The sequence below is a fragment of the Notamacropus eugenii genome, chromosome 1 (genome assembly GCF_028372415.1).
Source record: "Notamacropus eugenii isolate mMacEug1 chromosome 1, mMacEug1.pri_v2, whole genome shotgun sequence".
Lineage (NCBI taxonomy): Eukaryota > Metazoa > Chordata > Mammalia > Diprotodontia > Macropodidae > Notamacropus > Notamacropus eugenii.
The window spans coordinates 421,836,707-421,857,770 of NC_092872.1; the positions used below are offsets into that span (position 1 = coordinate 421,836,707).

The 21,064-nt window shown below is 37.7% G+C and overlaps 1 protein-coding gene across 5 annotated transcripts in view; it reads left to right on the top strand.

The window, feature by feature from the left end:
• Positions 1-21,064, top strand: part of PTPRT (protein tyrosine phosphatase receptor type T) — a 1,308,680-nt gene that overhangs the window by 507,580 nt on the left and 780,036 nt on the right. For all 5 annotated transcript variants that reach the window (XM_072631465.1, XM_072631466.1, XM_072631467.1 and 2 more), the window contains one exon: positions 8,627-8,898. In XM_072631465.1, the coding sequence (XP_072487566.1) occupies positions 8,627-8,898 (272 nt within the window). The remainder of the gene's footprint in view (positions 1-8,626; positions 8,899-21,064) is intronic.

Consider the following 21,064-nt stretch of genomic DNA (forward strand, 5'->3'; position numbering starts at 1 on the left):
GTTTCTTTCATTCATTTCAAGTAGCGTGATCTTTATTTCTCACATCATCATTATCACTCTCCTTTGGGCCAGTTCCATCTTGTAAATATCCTTCCTAAAATATGATACATATATAACTGAACATAGCAATTCAGAAGTGGACTAAATCAGAAGAGAGTAGGACTATTCCTTCTCTTATTTCAGATTCTGTACTTTTCAATTCAAGCTAAAATCACATTTGATTTTTTTTTGGAGGGGAAGAACTGCCATATCACACTCTGTATCATTTTGAGTCTGCAGTTTGCTAGCCCCTCCCTCAACATTTTATTTACTTGATTCTCTAACTACATCTCCTACACCCTGAACTTCTAACCCTGATTTTTTAAATCTATATGAAAGACTTGAAATTAAATAGAGATAATTATAATCTTATTGATTTGGCTCATTCTTCTGACTTGTTGAGATCAATCTTGGGAATGCCAAAATTGGCGCTCTGCCATTCAGTGGGCTAGCTGTCCCTCTGAGCTTTGTATCATCATCAGATGTGACAAATGTGCTCTATGCTTCTCCCCAATCATTAATAGAAATGTTGGAACTTCACAGGGCCAAGGGCAGGGATTATTTCCCATTTGCTTTTGAACCTTTAGGGTCCTCTAGTAGAGATCTCTCTCCAAGTCAATGTCAAAGCATTACTGATTTTTCTTTGTAATCTAGTTATTCAACCAGAGCTGGATCTGCTTAAATATATTATCATCTGATCCATACCTTTCCATTTTATCCAAAAAAATGGCATGAGAGAGTTCATCAAATGCTTTGCTAAAAACTAGCTATAATAAGGCTACAGCAGTCAATCTTCTGTTCTATCAAGTTACTAACCCTGTCAGAAAAGGAAATGAGATTAGGTTGGCATAACTTATTCTTGATGAATCCATGAAGGCTCTTAGTGATCACTGATTCCCTCTCTAAATGGTTCACAAATCATTGAGGATAACATATTCCAGAATTTGACCTCCACAAAATCCTAATCCAGTGCTTCTTTGTGTTTTGGAGGTGACCTTGACTTCTCAAAAACTGTAGGGCAAAGCATAAATTCTGGAAATTTCTAATATTCTGGAAGACATTCAAGTATGGTCTGGAACAAATTGAGTCTGCCTTCTGAGCTTCAATCTAGTTAATAGTGGAGCTGATCCTCAAAAGGTTTGGCCAGATCAACTCATGAAGCAAAGAAATAGTCCTGGTGGCTCATTCTGCTTCCACAGTGATAGTGATAGAGTGGCAAAGGAGAGGGGATCATATTACCTTAGTCCAGTTCTTTTTTCAGTGTTAATTGAACAATAGTTCATTTCTTTCTGGAGCCAACTGAATTGGGAGACTAGAAGGAGGACTTGGAATACCTTCTGGATTCTATAGTGAGCTATGGTGATCTGGTCAAGTTCCTTTCTTTGAGTTTTAGGGTTTTCCTGTGTAAAATGCAACAGCTATTTAAGATATTCTTGGAGTTTGTTTCAGGTTCTAAGATCCTATGATTTCCTGTGTACCAGAGGTCCTGTTTGCTTTGCTTTGTATGTGACTCAGAGGACATTTGTAATCTCAATGAGGATATGGCTTTAGAGCCCAGAGCAAGAACAAGAGAAAGAAAGCATTGATTATCTGGTCAATTCCCCTTAAGTGTTTCCGTGTTTGTCTCTTGCCCTCTCTACTTGCCTAGGACACCTGCACATATACAAGTACATTCATGGATTTAATTACCGAGACGCAGAGAAATTTTTTTCAGTGCCATTTTATGTTCCAGACTGCCTTGAGCGTTGCTCTGGTGAAAGGGTAATTTCCCCCTTTTATGCATAAGGCTGGTAGCTGGCCCACTCCAGGCTTTGCATTCATACTGACCAAGGTTGGTTTAGAATTCAAATAAGAAAGTCGGTTTTTGGTTCCTGATAGGACCTAAGATGTCTCTTATAGGGATTTATGGTTCTGTAATTCCTATTAACATTTTCTGACCTGCCATCTAGCATGTTACCCCTAATTCAGTAAATCAGTCTTTCATGACAGAGTTGAAGGAAGGTGTATCCGAAAAGTCTTTAGGATGCTCAATCAGTCTCACTAAGAATTTAAGTGCCTACTAGGCACTGAAACATCCAAAATGCTTTTCTGGCAGAGTACGATCATAGGATTTAAGACCAGAGGGGACCTTAGATGCCAGCCAGTTAAACCATGGTTAGACAGAGAAATAGGCTCTGGAATCCTCATGCTTACTATTTGTATGACTTTGGACAAGTTGTCTAGATCTCAGTTTCCCCATCTATAAAACAAAGGATTTGTACTAGATAGTCTCTGAAGTCCCTTCTAGCTCTCGCTTTGTGATCCATCTAACTATGAAAGCCTCCACTTTCTAAATGAGAAATTAAGGTACACACTTAGTTCCCTATGATTTCCCCTAAAGTCATACAGATAGTAAACTGAAGAACTTGGATTCAAAACCATGTTATTTGAAACTCTTTTTTTTCCAGATGAAAAGTGACATGAAGAACAGGTGTAGGTGGCAGTCTGCAGGGTAGACTCTGAATTGCAACAAACAATTATTAAGTGGCTACTATGAAGTGTCAGGTGCATGATGCTAAGTGTTGAGTGTACAAAGGACAAAAATAGTCCCTTCCTTCTAGGAGTTTACAATCTAATGGGAGAGACAACATGTAAATAACTATGTACTTCCAAAATGTATATGGGACATATTGGAGAAGGAAAGGCATGGAAAAGTACTGTTAGTTTTTAGGGGGATAAAGCACCATGGCTCAGCCACCCTTTGTGGTGTTTTTTTTTTTCAATCAGCAATTGTCTTAGAAGAAGGTAGATAAGTAGAATCTTTAGCCCCTTTTTAGTCTGACACTCTGCCCCTTCTAATTTACACATGCCAGAAAAGGGGCTTGTGAATAGAGCCGAGGGACAGGACAAAAGTGGGACCTTGCCAATACATTTATCTTCGTCTTCTTGACTTATAATTCTGGCCAGGACATGCTTGAATAAGCTTATAGTGTCTCATTGAGTAATTGATGTGCCTTTTTATTTTTTAGACTTATAGAATGTCAGCCCTGGGATAAACCTTAGAGGTCTGTCTTCTAGGTTAATTCTTTTATTTTAGAGATGGAGAAACAGCAGTCCAGATATGGAGAGGAGATTTTTCTCAAGGTCACCCGGAAAATTGGTGACAGAACTAAGATTAGAACTTGCAACTCTCACATCCTAATAAAGGGATATTTCTACCTCATGCTACAACTTTAAAAAAAATGCACCTTTTATATGTCATTGTCACTTCTTTAAACTCCTCCCTTCCCACAAGCCTTTTTTTTTGTAACAAATAAGTAGAGTTATTCAGAAAACAAAAGCAAAACAAAACCAGCAACAATTGGCTGTGTCAGAAAATATGTATTTATGTCAGATCTATAGTCTTATCACTTCATGCTAAGAGGCAGAAGTACCTGCTTTATGCCTGTCACATACATAGTAGGTGCCTAATACATACTTTGGGACTTACTAATTCATCATTTCCAAACTAAAGTCAGAGTTCTGAAGTCCTTCAGTGTCTTTTTTTCCCCTCTTAACCTCATTGTGGTCAGCAAGTAAATTGTTCTTTTGGCTCTGTTTACCTTGCCCTTTGTCATTTGTATTTCCTGTGATTCTTTGAATTCTTCGTATTTGTCATTTCTTATGTTGCAATGGTATTTCATTATATCCACAGGCTTCAATTTATTCATTCATTCCTCATTCATTGGGCACCGACTATGTTTCTGTTTATTGCTTTTCTTTGCTATCGTAAAAGTTCTACTACGAATATTGTATGTATGGAACCTGTCCTTCTATCTTTGACCTCCTTGGAATATATAGGATTAGTAGCAGTATTGCCATACAAAAGGGTTGATATATTTTGGTGACCTTTTATTTTAATTCTAAATTGTTTTCCATAATAATTGGACCAATTCACGGTTTAACCAGTGGTTCATTAGTGTCTCTACCTTCCCATAGTCCATCTGACATCTACCATTTTTGTGTTTTGCTAACTTTGTCAATCTGATGGATGTACCTACTGTCTAATCCAAGGAAAAGACTTCAGTTCCTCCATAACTTCAAGAGAACACAGTACCTTTGTGCCACCTAGGAGAATATAAGCTCTTTGAGGGCAAGGATTATTTTCTGATTACTTTTGTATTCTTATTATCTAACACATAGTCTATAATATTTGTGAAATTGAGAAAGGGACATCACTATCTCATCCTGTGTCTTAATTCTATCAAAAGTCCCCCAAAAAGCACAAGTACCTCTGTGCTAGAATAAACCTTAAATAATGAATTAAATCTTGTCTCATTGATAGCAGGATTGGGGGCAACATATGGAGAAGTGGCCCACCAAAATGGCATCCATTTAGTAGTGCCCACATTTCTCCTCCCTCTACTGTTTATTAGAAAGAGATACTGACCTCCAGTGATCTCCCTCTACATCCAGATGATCAGGCAGAGTGTGAGTAACCACTGGGTAGGGATGTGTTAGAAGGCATTTCTGACTCAGGACTTTTTTGAGCTGATCTCTGAGGTCTTATCTCCGAGATCCTATTTATATTAAACAAATTTTTAGGAAGTTATGCTAAAACCATAGAAAGTTAAGTGACACAATGGATAGAGCCCTATGCCTGGAGTCAGGAAGATTTGAGTTCAAATCCATCCCCAGACACTAGACCAGACCTTGGGAAAGTCTCTTAATTCTGTTTACTTCAGTTTCCTCATCTGCAAAATGAATTGGATAAGAAAATGGCAAACTACTCCATTATCTACCAAGAAAATCCAGCATGGGGTCACAGAGTCAAACCTGACTGAAAGAACTGAACCACAACAACAGTACTAAAACCTTGTCGACATAGGAAAGCCAGATAGATGTTTTGGTGTTAAATACTGTATGTCAGGGAATATTACAAATTAGAATTTTGGAGGTATATTTTCTATGTGTTGAGAAAAGTAGTTCTAACCTACCCTTATGGACTTACGTTACATGATTTTTCTTTGTGTGTCTTACCTTTGAGCCAAAGTAGACAATTAATATCCTGTTCCCCAGACTTAAGATTGCATTTTCTGCTTCTGTGACGACGCAGGCTCCTCCATTGTCCTTATTTATCTCTGCCTCTTAAAAGCCTTACCTTCCTTCAAGACTTAACTCAGGTACCATCTCCAATGTGATACCTTTCTTGATCCCTTTAAATTGTTAGCATTCTCTCTTTCCTCAAATTGACTTGGATTTCCTTCTCTGTGGACCTATTGTATCACCAGGAGAGAGTCAGTTCCTGAAAGGCCAGTCCTGCTTTACATTTTGTCTTTGTGTTCTTAGTTCAGGTATCCTTACTTTGGAATGTTCCCTGGGGTTTGTAGATAGATTTTAGGGGAATCTATGAATCTATCTATCCGGGAAAATAACGAATATTTATTTTCACTCATTTTAAAATAAAATATAACATCTCCATCAATTATGAATTAGGCAAAAACATTCTTCTGAGGAGGGTTTCCATAGATTTCAACAAACTGTCAAAGGGGTCCGTGACACAAAACAACTAAGAACCTCCCTACCAATGGCTATTACAGTGTTCTCCACATTGTCAGCAATTCACAAATGCTGTTAGATTGGAGTCAAATCTCATGCCTCTCCGGGCTACACTCTGGACGTCCTCTACCATGCCTAAGAAATCTCTTCATCCAAAAGATCACTCCAGCTCTGGAATTCTAACATTGAAAGTAGCTTCTCCTCCCTTCTCCCTCGGATTGGATAGCTGCTCCCCAAGTTTCATTTAAGGAGAGTTCCCAGGGAAACCATGTGTCATTCCTCTCCTGACTGTGTCTCTGCTTTCCAGTCTCCTTTTATGTGTAGTCTTTCTTCATTAGAATGCCAACTCTTTTGGGGCAGGAACTATCTTTCCACCCCCAACCACTTGTATTTGTATTTCCACATTTAACAAAGTACCTTTCACATAGTAAGCATTCAAAAAATGCTTGTTCAGGGACTGGCTTGTTGGTCATGTCTACTTTTCCAAGAAAGAGATGGTAAATGAGTCTTAACTTTTTTTGCTCTTTGCTTGAGTTAATTACTGTTTGTTCAGTGAATTTGAACAAATAGAATTAATGAATAAAAGCAATATGATATATTGAAGAGTGTTCTTTGGACTTAAAATACCTGTGTAGCTGCTTATCTTTGACACTTAGAAGTTATTTGACTAGGAAAAAGTCACCTGACTTTTTATTCTCACATTCTCCATGTGTAAGAATGACTGGAATCTACTTTCAAGCACTTGGTAACCTTAAGGGACTGTATCAAAGTGAGATGATGTCATTACTGAGGGTACCCAGAGGCCAGGCAGGGTCTGTGTAGTTTTTTTAAATCTTTGTAACCTAATCCCTGAGCACGATGTCATGTATATAGTAGGAGCTTAATAAATTTCTGTTGTTATATAACCCTACTGTGTATTAAGGGAGGGGGAAGAGAAGCTCTGGATTTTGAGCCCAGAAACCACCTTGTGAATCTTTTACTAGTTGTATGACCTTGACTAAGTCACAACCTTCCCAAGCTTCTACTTTTTCATCTGTAGAATGGTAATTATGACTAAAATACTTACCTCAAAGAATTATGGCCAGAATCAAAAGAGGAAATTCACATAGGGTACTTTATAAATCACAGAGTGCTATATGAATGTCAACTATTAATATGAGTATTAATTGAATGAATGTACAGCCTATGACTGTCCACTGAGCAGAACTCATTCCAGTACTTATCTGGGCCATCTGGAGTCTGTCATATACCTGGAGCCTGTTTTAAATGGAAATATAAGCCACAGTCAGTTAGAACTTAAGCCTTTCCAAACTCAGTCTTCTGTGAATTGTAAGAGGCCAGTGGAGAAATACATTTGTAGGCAGACTTGGCAGCAGTGTGAGAAGCAAGAAGGCTGATCAGACTGTATTTGATTAAAAACAAGAAAAAAAACCCTATGCCCAATTTCCTTCATGTACATAGGTACACATTCATAAATCTTCCAGGATTTTGTTTGAAAAAAAAATCTGCTACAGTTTTGGTGACTCATTAACATAGGTTGCTTTTGACCAGTCCCCCAAATGAGAGACTGACTGAAGGAGAAGGGACTTCAGCTTAGGATACAAGAGACAAAATTCTTCTCTGAACTTTGTTAGGAATTTGCAAATAACATGCCCTCTGGACTATAGTTTACTGTTTGCAAATTTATGGGATTGGACCCTATGATCTTTAACATTTCCATCAGTCATGACAGCCTACAACTATTTTACCAGGAATAAAAATGACCCCAAACTCTTAAGACTGAGCCAGAAGCAACCTAAGAAGCATAGCTGGGAGATGATGTATGTTCGTTCTATATTCATTCAATAGGTATTTATATTTTATCTTGCTTCTCTTCTCAATTTTTTTGGCATGCAGTTTTTAATTCTAAAGTTAGTAACCATCATCCAGGACAAACATTCCAATAAAAGATTTAAAAAAATGTTTTACATAAGCTATAAACTCCGAATTATTTACAACTTGTTTAAAAATGTGTATATTAAATTAAAATAATAGATATGTGTTGTTTATTTCCATTTCCATTTTTCTTTTCTTTTTCTTCCTTCTTAAAAAATTGCTTCCATTTGGCAAGCATTTATTAAATACCTACTAAGTCCAGAATGTTGTACTGGGTACTGGGAAGATATATGATCTTTGCCTTCAGGGAACTCAAAGTCCAGTGTATATTAGTATTAAAAGTTTTCTTTGGGTTGATATTTTTTAGTCAATATCTGCCCTCCAATTTTCCAATTCTCTTTAGAAGTTCGGTTTATGGTTGTAGACCATCATTTCAGACTAACCTATTAATGTCAGCTTTACCTTCTGAACAGAGATGATACTAGTGATTATCTAGTCCTGGATTAGATATCTAGCTACTCATGGTACAAGGAATTTAACAGCCCTAGTGTTTGTAAGCTATCTTTGGAGGGCATCAGAGTCTCTATTCTATCAGGGTAGGACAGTTCTCACCTCCAAACTGACAGTGACCCTAGGGCAAAGGTATGAGATGCCCGTTACCCTGTCAGTCCATTAAAATACCTTTTAATATTAGTTCAACAGAGTATTTCTTGTTTTCCATGTTCCTTTATTTGCTGACTACAGTGATTACTAAGCTAGATGACCTAAAACCTAGAGTGGTTTCAGGGCCATAAAACACTAATGTGAAAACTTGCCTGCCCTAACCCAGAAGTATACAGTTGAGCTCAAATACGAGGGTTGCATGTTGTGGGAGAGGGAACCCAAATGCCAAATTTCATTCTGCACGGGATGACCTAAATGCCTCCGCAGTCTTTCTAGGTGGTGGCTCCTAGTCCCAGAATTGAGTTTCCTGCTCTGAAATGTGTTAAGCTGTTGGTTTCACTTGTGCCATGGCTTGTGAGACCATAACTAGATGATTAGTTCAGTTTATGAGTACATTTGTTTACAGCTGGTTTTCAGAGATTTTCTTTGTCTTTTTCTCCCATGGGTCTCCTTTCCCCCCCTGTCTTTACCTCTTGTCTTCCTTCTTTTTGTCCTTCCCTCCTTTTCCCCTTTGCGTTTTGATGGTCTCCAGGTTCCTTCATGATGGTGAACAGCTCTGGGCGGGCATCCGGACAAAAAGCTCACCTGCTTCTGCCGACCTTGAAGGAGAATGATACGCACTGTGTCGATTTCCATTACTACTTATCTAGCAGAGACCGGTCCAGCCCTGGATCACTGAATGTTTACGTGAAAGTTAATGGAGGACCACAGGGTAACCCCATCTGGAACGTGTCAGGGATTGTGACAGAAGGCTGGGTGAAGGCAGAGCTGGCCATCAGCACCTTTTGGCCACATTTCTATCAGGTATCAGTTATATTTATAATCCCTCTTTCTCTCATTTTTTAATGTCCTTTTCTCCTTCTTCCTTTTTTTCCCTTATCTCCTACATCCCATTTAGAAGCCAACGATATTAGATCTGAAGAGGACCTTAGAGATCATCTTGTGCATTATCTTATTTTTACACATGGAAAAACTGAAGTTCGGAGGCAGAAGGGATTTGCCTAAAGTCATTAAGGAAGTCAATGGCAGAGCTAAGTCCAGAACCCAGATTTCCTCTCTACTAGGTCACAGCAGCTTTGACTCTACTCCCTACCTTTTGCTAGCCTGGGTAGCTGAGTCTACCTCAGTAGACTCTGCTTTTAAAGGTATCAAGTATTCTGATGTTACAGTGATGAGACCATCAATAATGGGTTTGTTTGCCTTTCACTAAATCTGGCTTTCTTTTCACCCAGAGCACATAAACTTTTCAAGAATGTAGCCCAGAGAGGACTGTGAGAGTGGTGGTATTAAAACCCTAAGGGGCTATTATCATCTCAAGGGATTACACAGGCAATGTCTCCATTGAAGACCAGTATTGTTTGCTAAGGAGAAGCCCTGATAATTTGTATAATAGAAAGTGAATCTTAATTCCTTTCTGGAAGCTGAGTTACAAGTCTGTACCCAGATAAAACTGGGGACAATTATATTTAATGGAATTCAATAATTATTAAGTACCTGCTATGCGCAAAACACTCAGGGTTGTTGTAAGAATCCAATCTGAAATAATATCTGTAAAAAGTTCAGTGATGTCTGACACATGCTAAGGGAGGGAAAGTAACTTGCCCAAGTTTGCGTAGTCAGTGATTACTAGCGCTGAAATATGAAGACATCATTACCACCACCGCCCCACCACCTCCATCTCCGGTCCTTGTGGCTCCAAATTTAGCATTCTTTCCATTATAGCACATTGCCTCTTCCTAGTTAGATACAAAAAAAAATCTCTAAAAAGATAAAGCCTTTTTAAAATTTGCCTAACAAGATTTTAGCCTCTACTTGAAGACCTGCAGAAATGGAGCACTCACTATTTCAGAAGGCAGATCATTGGGTTTCTAGATAGCCCTCATTTTTAGGATGCTCTTATTTGGGGGGGGTCAAGTCATTATTTTATTGGTGTATCTTATTCAGGTGAGAAACACTCTACCAATGTAGATTGACACATGCTTTGTAATTTCTAATCTTAGAGAATTGTTTGAGGCACAAAGAGGGCAGGTGACTTTCTCCACGTTAGCACGTGTCAGAGATGGGACTTAAACCCCCAGTCTTCCTAACTGAGCCAGTGCTCTGTCCATTATGAAATACTGCCTTCTTTATCCCTGAACCAGAATTTGTCTCTCTGTAGCTTTTATCCATTAGGCCTATGTCTTCCTTCTCTTCAGATAAACAAAATAAGTTTTATCTCTCTTTAATATGACATTTGAAGTCAGCAATATGTTCCCAACAAAAATCTCCAGACTGCATGTCCTCAAGACTCACAGTCATGATGATAAACATGATACCATATGGTGCTTTCCAAATTATCTGTGGTGCTATAGTGGACATTGGTACTTTAGATAGAGTTAGACTAGATCAATCTACATTAAAATGAGATGGAATGCAATTTTTTTTTTATCAATCTTTAAACCTATTATTCCAGTGATCCTTTACTCCTTAAACCTTATAGGAACCATCAAATAAACAAAGAGACACTCAGAACTTGAGATCTTTTTCTCCTTTTGCTTGTGCTCTTTCTCAGCCTTTCTCCCATGCTCACAGCCCCTGCCCCATGAACAAACAGTAGCCTGTGCTGTTTGCTGCAGGTGGGGAGTGGTCCATGGTAAAGAATTTAAATGTTTTCCCTGCCTATGGTAGTTTTTCATTTGGGAGACAATTTTCTTCCACCTCTGGAGTTCCTTGGTGTAAGATCCTTCTCTGCCCAGCTATTCACATACAATGTGCACATGGAAATTTTATTTAAACAGGCTGCCCACATGGACCAGTCCATCAGCTTAGGTTTTGAGCACACTGTTTGTCGAATTTCTTCCATTCATCCAAAATACGCTTATTGAACGTCTTCCCTGTTAGCCCACACTGACATTCCAGTGATCAGTAGGTCAGTGCACACTCACTCTCATTTTTCCACTTGTTGTCTTTGTTAGAGTCTCATTTTTTCTCTTTCCCCTCTGCTCTCTGTAGCTAGAAGTACAGATGCATCTCTGACAGCAGTTCAGAAAGTGTACCAGATGTATACACGTACCAAATGAAAGAGAGAGAGAGAGACAGAGAGAGAGAGAGACAGAGAGAGAGAGAGACAGAGAGAGAGGCAGAGAGAGAGAGAGAGAGAGAGAGAGAGAGAGAGAGAGAGAGAGAGAGAGAGAGAGAGAGAGAGAGAGAAATGTTTGTGGGATGAAAAGGAAGGGAAAAAAGAAGGCAAAGCTGGTTTGTGACTTCCCCAGCTGCTGAGCCATAATCCTGCCATGTGCAGCTCAGGGAAGTAAATCAGGTTTAGGATTTCAGGGATTCCTTGCATTGGTTCTGGATGGTTTATGTATTCTGTTATTAAAGCTATATTTCAAACTCCTAAAATTGACTTTCAGCTCCATAACACTGCCGGAATTTCATTTGGCTTATTAGTGTGTTTTTCTGGCTGGACTAATTTAGCACAGGCCTGGTAATTCCTGGCATTTTAAACATACCCTTCTATGCGGTTACATGATTTAAGTAAAGCCACCTCTTATTAAATGCTGGTTAAGCAGTGCTTTGGGCTTTGGGGCCGTTCCAGGTGATAGTCATTATATTTAACATTTTTAATGATTCTGAACTTGTCTTTCTCAAGATTTACCCACCCCAAAATACTTTATTAATTTTGCAGCCACCTGTCTCATCCTTCCTCACTTGCCCATTTTAAATGGCCTCCCACAGCACTGTCTTTAATTGCTGCAAGCATTGTAAAGGATGGGCTCACCTGCTTCTCATTAACAGCGTCCGTTTACTTTTTCCTTCTCAAACTGAATGGTAGTAACAAAATGATGAAAGATAGACTGTCCCTCACTGTAGGGAGAGAGGTGGGTCATACGCAACAAAGGAAAACCTGAATCAACCAATATTTGATTAGGGAGAAGTTCTGGTTAATAGAAGGCCAACCCAGATCTTCCTCAATTGTTTCAGTTCAATTCGTTTAAGTTCCACAAACATGTAACAAACACCAGTTCTACGCAAAGCATTGTACTAGGTACTGAGGTTATGGTGATAAAAATAGAATACTTTCCTACCTCAGGGAACTTATATCCTGTAAGGAAGCAGGTCATCCCTATGACCCAATAGCTTGTGTTAATAAAATAATAAAAATTTTAAAAAATAAAACCAATAAAAATTAAAACCTTGATGGAACGAGAAGGGATGATCTTTCCAGATCATCTAGCCTAACCCCCTCATTCTATAGAGGTGGAAACAGGCCAAAGAAGGTTAAGGGATTTACCGAAGGTCACATAGTTGGGATGCAATATTTGAATGCAGCTTCTCTGACTCCAAATCCAATGATTTTCTATGGTTCCACACAATGTCTCAATAAGAATTGCAGAATCTTAGAGGTGGGACTGCAAATCTATTATGCTGATCCTTTTAAAGTTAACACATAAGATTAGAGAACATAGAGGTGGAAGGGACCATAAAGTTCTTGAATCATATGATAATAGTAATAACTGGCAGTTATGGCACTTTAAGGTTTTAGAGACTTTACACATGTTGTCTCAGTTGAACTTTGTAACAGTCCTGTGAGATTTGTTATTTTGAGCTCTTATCTCCGTTTTTCTGCTGAGAAAACTGAGGATAAGAGGTATTACATGGCCACATAGCTGAAAAATGTCTGGAGAAGGATTTGAAATAAAATCTTTGTGACTCCAAATCCTCTATGACAATTCTAGGATATAGGACTAGAGTGGGCCTTGGAGATCATTTGGTCCAACCCCCTCATTTGGGTATGAGGAAACTGGATTTTGTGAATTAAGTATTTTCCTCAAGGTTACAATGTTGTTGTTATGTCATTTCAGTCATATCAGACTCTTCATGACATCTTTCTGGGGTTTTCTGGGCAAACATTCTGGAGTGGTTTGCCATTTCCTTCTCCAACTCATTTTACAGATGACAAATTGAGACGAACAGGGTTAAGTGACTTGCCCAGGGTCACACAGCTAGTAAGTGTCTGAAGTCAGTTTTGGACTCAGGAAGATGAGTCATCCTGACTGTAGGCCTGGCACTCTATTCATCCAAGGTTACAATAGTCAGAATTCAAACCAAATCCTTCTGACTCTAACACCAGTACTCTTTCCAATTCACCTTGCTACAGAATCGCCTGTTCTTTGTTATGCTAATAACCATACTACATGTCAACATGTGCTTTACAATACTTTAAAGTAGTACATGTGCTTTAACATGCTTTCACATCTATTATGTCATTGGATCCCTGCCATAGTCCTTTGGGATGGATAATGTACCTGTCATTATCCATATTTAGCAAATGAAGAGAATGATGCTCAGACATTAAGTGTCTGACTTGACATAACAAAGCCTGTTATTAAGGGGCAGCTGGAACTTTAATCCAGGTTTTATTGATTCTTCATTCAGTGTTCTTTCCACTACACTACTGTCCTAATGCTGAATTAAAGTTTAAACTCTTTTATTACCAGATTTACAATGTGTAGGAAAATGGAGTCGAGTTATAGAGATCTATGTAGGTGTTACACTGAGCAGAGCATAGGCTATAGAGTAAGGACAACCTGAATTTGAATTCGGCTTGGGCACTTACTAGTTACGTGACCCTGGAAAAATCATTAAACTCTGTTTCAATTTTTGTATTTGTCAAATCAACAAACATTTTGCCTTGCACATAGTATGCACTTAAAATATTCATTAATAAAGTAATTAATTAATTTGTTCAGATTCAGTTTCCTCACCTAGAAAATGAAGGGATTGTATCTGATGACTCACCAAGTTGCTTCTTGCTCTAAGCATATGATCCTCTGATCTTGGAGCATAAGCTATATGATTCTTTTTTTTTGGTCACTTTTCCCTTTTCCTTCAAAGTGTAACAAAACATCTGGTTAATTGGGGGTTTGATGAGTCAAGATTTTTCTCTTCTGGATATGACTAAATGAATGCATGCATACAAGAGCAGTTGCTGGATGGAGAAAACATGGCACTTTTTCTAGTGGGTTCAGTAAATCTTAGTGTTGTATTGATTTGTCAAGACATGGTTTCTTCTAAATGTGTAGTTTTAAGGATGACTTTTTATCCCTCATGGAATCTGTGCCTGGGTGTTTCTAAACACCATGATATAGATGTGCACTGTGTGCAAAGTGTGGAGGGTACAGAAGGAGGAGGAAAAGATGAATCGATTCTTTGTGGAACATGGTCCTTCCAAGGTACCAGAGGCTGCATCTGCTTGTGTCACTTTCTGGGCTGAAAGCAATTTGTCATTCTTTCACCTAGAAATTTCATTTTGAAAATACTAAAGAGGCACAGTCAGAATCCAGAACTCACAAAGGGAGATGAATCATTGAAGAATAAAAATTGGTTAGTAAGATCAGACACTCCATCTCTAGACAATCCATGATGCCCCATGAAGACATGTACCTTGATAGAAGTCCCTGCCATATGAAGATTGTCCTAAGAAATAGGGGTGTTGAACCTGGAGAAAAAGATTCAGGGAGGATGTAATAGCTACCTTTAAGTATATGAAGATTTGTCAGGTAGAAGAAGGGATTGAATTTGATCTGTCTGGCCTCTAGAGGGAAGAATGAGGAGAAGGTATAAAGATGTACTTTTATATTTGTCCCAGAAAACTCCCGAATAATTAGGACTATCTAAAAGTGGAATGAACTGCCTTGAAAGGTAAGCAATAGTATCAGCCTTCATCAGTGCCCTAGTCAACAGGTCTATAACTCATGCATACATAGCTCTTTAAAATTTCAAAAAGTATTGCTTTACAATAATCCCAAGAGGTAGGTAGTGCAAATATTTTTATTTCTGCTTTACACCCGCACTGGAAGCCTTCAAGGAGAGGCTGAATTTTGTGATTCCATAATATCTGTATAGAGTGTGTGTTAAAGTAGATGACTTGAATTCCATAACAAGCTTGAAAGCTGACGATTTTTTGAAAGAGTAGGAATTACTGGTCACTTCATAGTTATTACCTATCTGAACAAGATTTAATAGTCATTCTTTTTATGCCTTTTTAAATTTTTATTTATTTTATTTTTAATTTATGGGTTAGATAAGAATTTCCATACCACAGTGTAATAAAAAAAAGATTGCACAAGAAATTGCACATTATTATACACTTCTTGCTATTCCTTTTAAAGCTACCACAAATTTCTTTTTTCCCCTTTCCCCCTTTTTTTCTTCCCTCTCCTCCTCCCACCCTAGAGATGGCTACCATAAAACACAAATAAGTGAGGCTGAGGAAAAAAAATTAATTTAGGTTTCCAAAGTTTTCTAGACTCAAGCTGTTGGGCATTAAAAGGCTAAGATCTAGTGCTGGGACTTTTGGAGATCTAATAGCGGTTACAAATCAAGTCTAAAAGTTGTGTCTATTATGCTTATAAAAATAATTTATCTCTAGAAACTATCCCTAAGTAGTTCCCTTATTGGTAATGGGATACAATTAATTGACTTGATGACTTAATAGAAATTTCGAAGCTGTATTTCTACTCAAGAGAATAGAAAGTAGAAAAGGGGAAGTTCATAAAGGGAACCTCAGTTGGCTACCATGTTTGCAACTCCTGGCCTGATCTTTAGAAAATCAGGTAAAGAAAATTCAAGAAAGCCAGAGTTTCTTTATTTTCTAAGCAGATAGCAATAAAAATCATGGCTAGTTAGCAGGTATTTGGGGGGTGTAGTGATGCAAGAGGAAGAGAAAGCTCTTACCAAAAATTATAAACAGTGGGCCAGATAATGCTTCCAGTATCTTTAGAATATCTTCTAAGTTGCTCTTCAGGTAAAGGACAAGGCAAGCATTCTATGCCCTAGTCAACAGCTCTGTATCTCATGCATATATAGCCCTTTAAAGTTTAGAAAGTATTTCCTTACAGTAATCCCAAGAGACGGGTAATATGAGTATTATTATTTCTGCTTTACAAATGAGTACAATGAGGCTTAGAAAGGCTAAAACGACTGGCTCCAGATCACAGTTATCAAGTATCAGATCAAAGATTTGAGTCTAGATTTCTTGGCTCATGTTCAGTGTTCTTGAACTATATTACATCACCTCTCATCAGATTATATCTAGAAATCTCAGGTCCAGATGCCGTATTTTAGAAAGAATATTGGCAAGGTGATATTCATCTGGAGGAAGGTGGCTGTGACGGTGAAAGAACTTAGAACTATGTCATTGGAGGCTCAGGTAAAGGAACTAGAAAGAAGACTTGGGGAACTGGTAGGACATAGTTGTCCTCTAAACATGTGAGGTCTTGTTTTGGAGATGAAAGCTTTCATAGTCTGTTTGGTCACAGATCGCTTAACTAGAGCCAACTTTTAGTAAATGTTATAGGATGATGCATCTCGGTTTGCTCTAAGAAAGAACTTGAGTTCTTGAACCTTAGTCCATTCAAGGTTACACACAATCATTATAGATATCCAGCAATAGAACTAGCTCCGCCAGGAAGTAAGTAGTTTGTTCCCTGTCTTCAGATTTAGACAGGTAGCCACTTGTCAAGCTTGTCATAGAGAGGTTTCATTTTTTTCAGTTAGGGGTTGAACTAGATGATGTCTAAGGCCCCCTCAAATTTTTAATGTTCTTTAATTCTACATTCCTTTGCCTATTCAGATGTGCTGATCCAAAGACAAACTTTCTTCCCAATGTAGAGAGATGAGGACCAGTGTAATTTGAAAACAACTCCTGATCATACAACGAGAAACCTTTACCCTGTGCCTGGAATGTCCTTCCTCTCCATCTTCATCTGTTGAATTCCTTCTCATCCTTTAAAGCCCAACTGATATGTTATTTTCTAAGAAGTCTTCCCTGATCGCTTTGGTCAGCAGTGCTCCTGACCTTAATACCTCTTTGTTTGGTACCTTTCTGATGCATTTATAGCATGATATTATGAATACTAATACTCTGTTTTGATGTTTTAATCCCCAAATAGAGTGTAAGCTCCATAATGACAGAAATTGATTCTTATTTTAACTTTAAAGAGCTCTTAGCATCTAGTATAGGGCCATGAAGTTGCCTAATGAGTGTTTGCTGAAGGACAAGTTGCGAGTGCTCATAGGCAGTTTTCAAGGGTATGGTAGGAACTAGAATCTCAAAAATGTGGTCCTTATCATGGAATCAGTTGGAAGAGACTTTTGAGGCCATCTAGGGCAAACTCTTCATTTTTCAGATGAGGAAAAAAGCCCAGTCAAGTTAAATGATTTACCCAAATTCACATATATGCTAAAAGAGAGAGTTGATATTGAACTCAGGTCCTGGAACTCCAAATCCCGTGCTCATTCTGTAGGATCATTTTTCTTACATCTATCTTGATTAGCTTTCATTGTTTGCATGTGGCCTGTGAAGGTACTTCAGGTCTCCCCTTCTTTACTGAGAGGTTCCTTATATTTGTAGAATTGCCTCAAACCTTTGAAGTTCATTCAAGATCACAAGTTAACTTTTTTTTGTCATTATGTCCAACCTAGTTCAAGCCTTCTTCCCCTCGTCTGAACTACTGCAATAACCTTCTAAATGGTCTTTCTTCTTCAAGTCTCTCCTGATTCCAGTTCATCCTCCACTCAAAGTGATTTTCCTAAAGCACAGATCTGGCCATGTCACACCACCCTCATCCCCACCTTAAACTCCAGTGGCTTATCTATTACATCTATGATCAAACATTTGTTATTGTTCATTTGTTTCAGTTGTATCTGACTCTTTTAAAAAAAATATCAAAGGCTTTTAACTTTTAAAAGAAATTCATATACAGCACATTTTTATCTCATTCCCTTGTTTCCCTCTAAAACTGGAACATCAATAGAATCTAGCTTTTCGTAGAGATTATATTTGTAAACAAAGAATATTTTGTGTTTGTCAAATACTACAGAATAATTATGTCCCTCCTCCATCCTACCGTAAAGGGCCTTGAATATTTGATATGCCCTGAGGCCTCATAGCACACATTATAGAAATTAACTGGACTATCCCTTGCTTTTTTTTTAGCCTTATGAGAAACAGGTGTTTTCTACTTAAAATTTGTAGAAGGGTTAGAGAAATTGGCTAACTCTACGCATTGTTCCAGACTGAAGCTCTCCACAGGAGGGCCACTTCTTTAACCACAGATCCACAGCAGATTTTCTATTTCTATTCATTTCTTCAGACCTTACCTGCCTCTTCGTCTCTACTCTATACGCTTACAGTCTCCTCTTTCCATGAAGCATTCTGGTTTAGAGGCAATGCGCTTCAGAACAAGGAATGATGAGATTCACAGCAGGACATCATGATTAGGTTGAAAGGCAACATCCAACAGTGGACACGCAATCGTTGCCTCTGAGGCTAAAAAACCTGAGATCAGGTCCCAGATTTGACCCTTTCTAGGCAAGTCCTTTCCCTTTGAAGTATAGGCAACTCTTTTTAAAAAATTTTATTTAGCATTTCATTTTTTCACAGTTACATGTAAAAACAAATTTTAACATTTATTTTTAAAACTTTGACTTCCAAATTCTCTCCCTCCCTCCCTCCCTACAATGAGAAGGCAAACAATTTGATATACTTTATGCATGTATAGTCATGAAAACCATTTCCATATTAGTCATGTTATGAAAGAAAACATAGACCAAAAAAATGAAGAAAAATAAAGTAAAAAAGTATGTTTCAATCTATATTCACCCACCATCAATTCTTTCTCTGAGGATATTTCACAAGAAGTCCTTTGTAGTTATCTTGGATCGTTGTATTGCTGAGAATAACTAAGTCATTCCCAGCTGATCATCTGACAATATTGCTTTTACTTTGTACAAAGCACATTTCACATTGAATAGTTTGTGGAAGCATTTCCAGGTTTTTCTCAAAGCAGACTGCTCATCTTTTCTTATAGAGCAATAGTACTTCATCAGAATCACATGCCACAATTTGTTCAGCCATTCCCCAACTGATGGGCATCCCATCAGTTTCCATTTCTTTGCCACTGGAAAAGAGTTGCTATAAATATTTTTGTACTTATAGGTCCTTTTCCCATTTGTTTTTTTAATCTCTTTTGTAATACAGAGGTACTAGTGATAATACTAAGGTATGCCTGGTTTTATAACTCTTGTTCCACAGAACAAATTGTTCCACAGAAGAGTTGAATCAGTGCACAACTCTACCAACGGTACATTGTTGTCTCATTTTCCCCACATCTTTTGCAATATTTGTTATTTTCCTTTTCTGAATTATTAGCCAATCTAATAGGTATGAAGTAGTGCCTCAGAATTGTTGTAATTTTCATTTCTCCAGTCAATAGTGAGTTAGAGCATTGTTTCATATGGCTATAGATAGCTTTGATTACTTCATCTGAAAACTGTTCGTATCTTTTGATCATTTATCATCTGGGAAATGTCTCTTGTTTTTGTAAATTTGACTCAGTACTTTATATATTTGAGAAATGAGACCTTTATCAGAGAAACTTGCTTCAGATTTTTTTCACAGTTACGATTGCTAACTATATTTCCCTCCATCCTATTTCCTCCCACCATATTTATTATATTCTCTCTCTCCTTTCACCCTATCCTTCCTCAAAAGTATTTTGCTTCTGACTATCCCTCCCCCAATCTGCCCTTCTTTCTATCAACCCCCCATCCCTTTCCCCTCCTATTTCCCCATAAGGTAAGATAGATTTCTATCACCAATTTAGTGTGTGTATTATTCCCTCTTTGAGCCAGTTCTGATGAGAGTAAGATTCTTTCACTCTCCTTTACCTTCTTCCTCTTCCCCACTACTATAAAAGCATTATCTTGCCTATTTTATGTGAGATAATTTACCCCATCCTACCTCTCTCTTTCTCTTTTTTTCAGTGCATTCCTGTCTCACTTCTTAATTTTGCTTTTTGGATATCATCACTTCATTTTCAATTCATACCTATGCCCTCTGTTTATACATACTTCTTCTAACTGCCTTAATAATGAGAAAGTTCTTATGAGTTACAGATATCATCTTCCCTTGTAGGAATATAAACAGTTTAACTTTATTAAGTCCTTTATGATTTCCTATTTCTTTTTATCTTTCTATGCTTCTCTTGAGTTTTGTATTTGAAAGTCAAATTTTCTATTGAACTACGTATGGCCTTTTCATCAAGCATGCTTGAGAGTCCATTATTTCTTTGAATGTCCATTTCTCCCTGGAAGGATTATACTTAGTTTTGCTGGGTAGGCAATTTTTGGTTGTAATCCTAGCTCCTTTGCCCTCCAGAATACCATATTTTAAGCCCTCCAACCCTTTAATGTAGAAGTTGTTAAATCTTGTATTATCCTGACTGTAGCTCCATGATACTTGAATCATTTCTTAATGACTGCTTGCAATATTTTCTCCTTGACCTGGAAGCTCTGGAATTTGGCTATAATATTCCTGTGATATCTCAGCCCACATTTCTTTAGGAGGTGATCAGTGGATTTTTCAATTTCTATTTTGACCTCTGGTCTAGAATATCAGGACAGTTTACCCTGATAATTTATTGAAAGATAATATCTAGGCCCCCTTTTTTAATCATGGATTTTAAGTAGTCCAGTAATTCTTAAATTATCCCTCCTGGGTCTATTTTCCATGTCAGTTGTTTTTCCAATGATATATTTTGCAGTCTTCAATTTTTTCATTCCTTTAGTTTTTCTTATTGTTTCTTGATTTCTCATAAAGTCATTAGCTTCTATTTGCTCAATTCTAATTTTTACAAAATTATTTTGTTCAGTGAGTTTTTGTATGTGCTTTCCATTTGGCCAATTCTACTTTTTAAGGAGTTTTTCTTCATGAGTTTTTGCTTTTTCCGTTTGGCCAGTTTTGCTTTTTAAAGCATTCTTCTCCGCATTGACTTTTTGTACCCCTTTTACCATTTGGCCTAGTCTGTTTTTTAAGGTGCTATTTTCTTTAGTATTTTTTGAGTCTTCTTTACCAAGCTGTTAACTCATTTTTCATGATTTTCTTGCATCACTCACTTCTCTTCCCAGTTCTCTCTCTATTTCT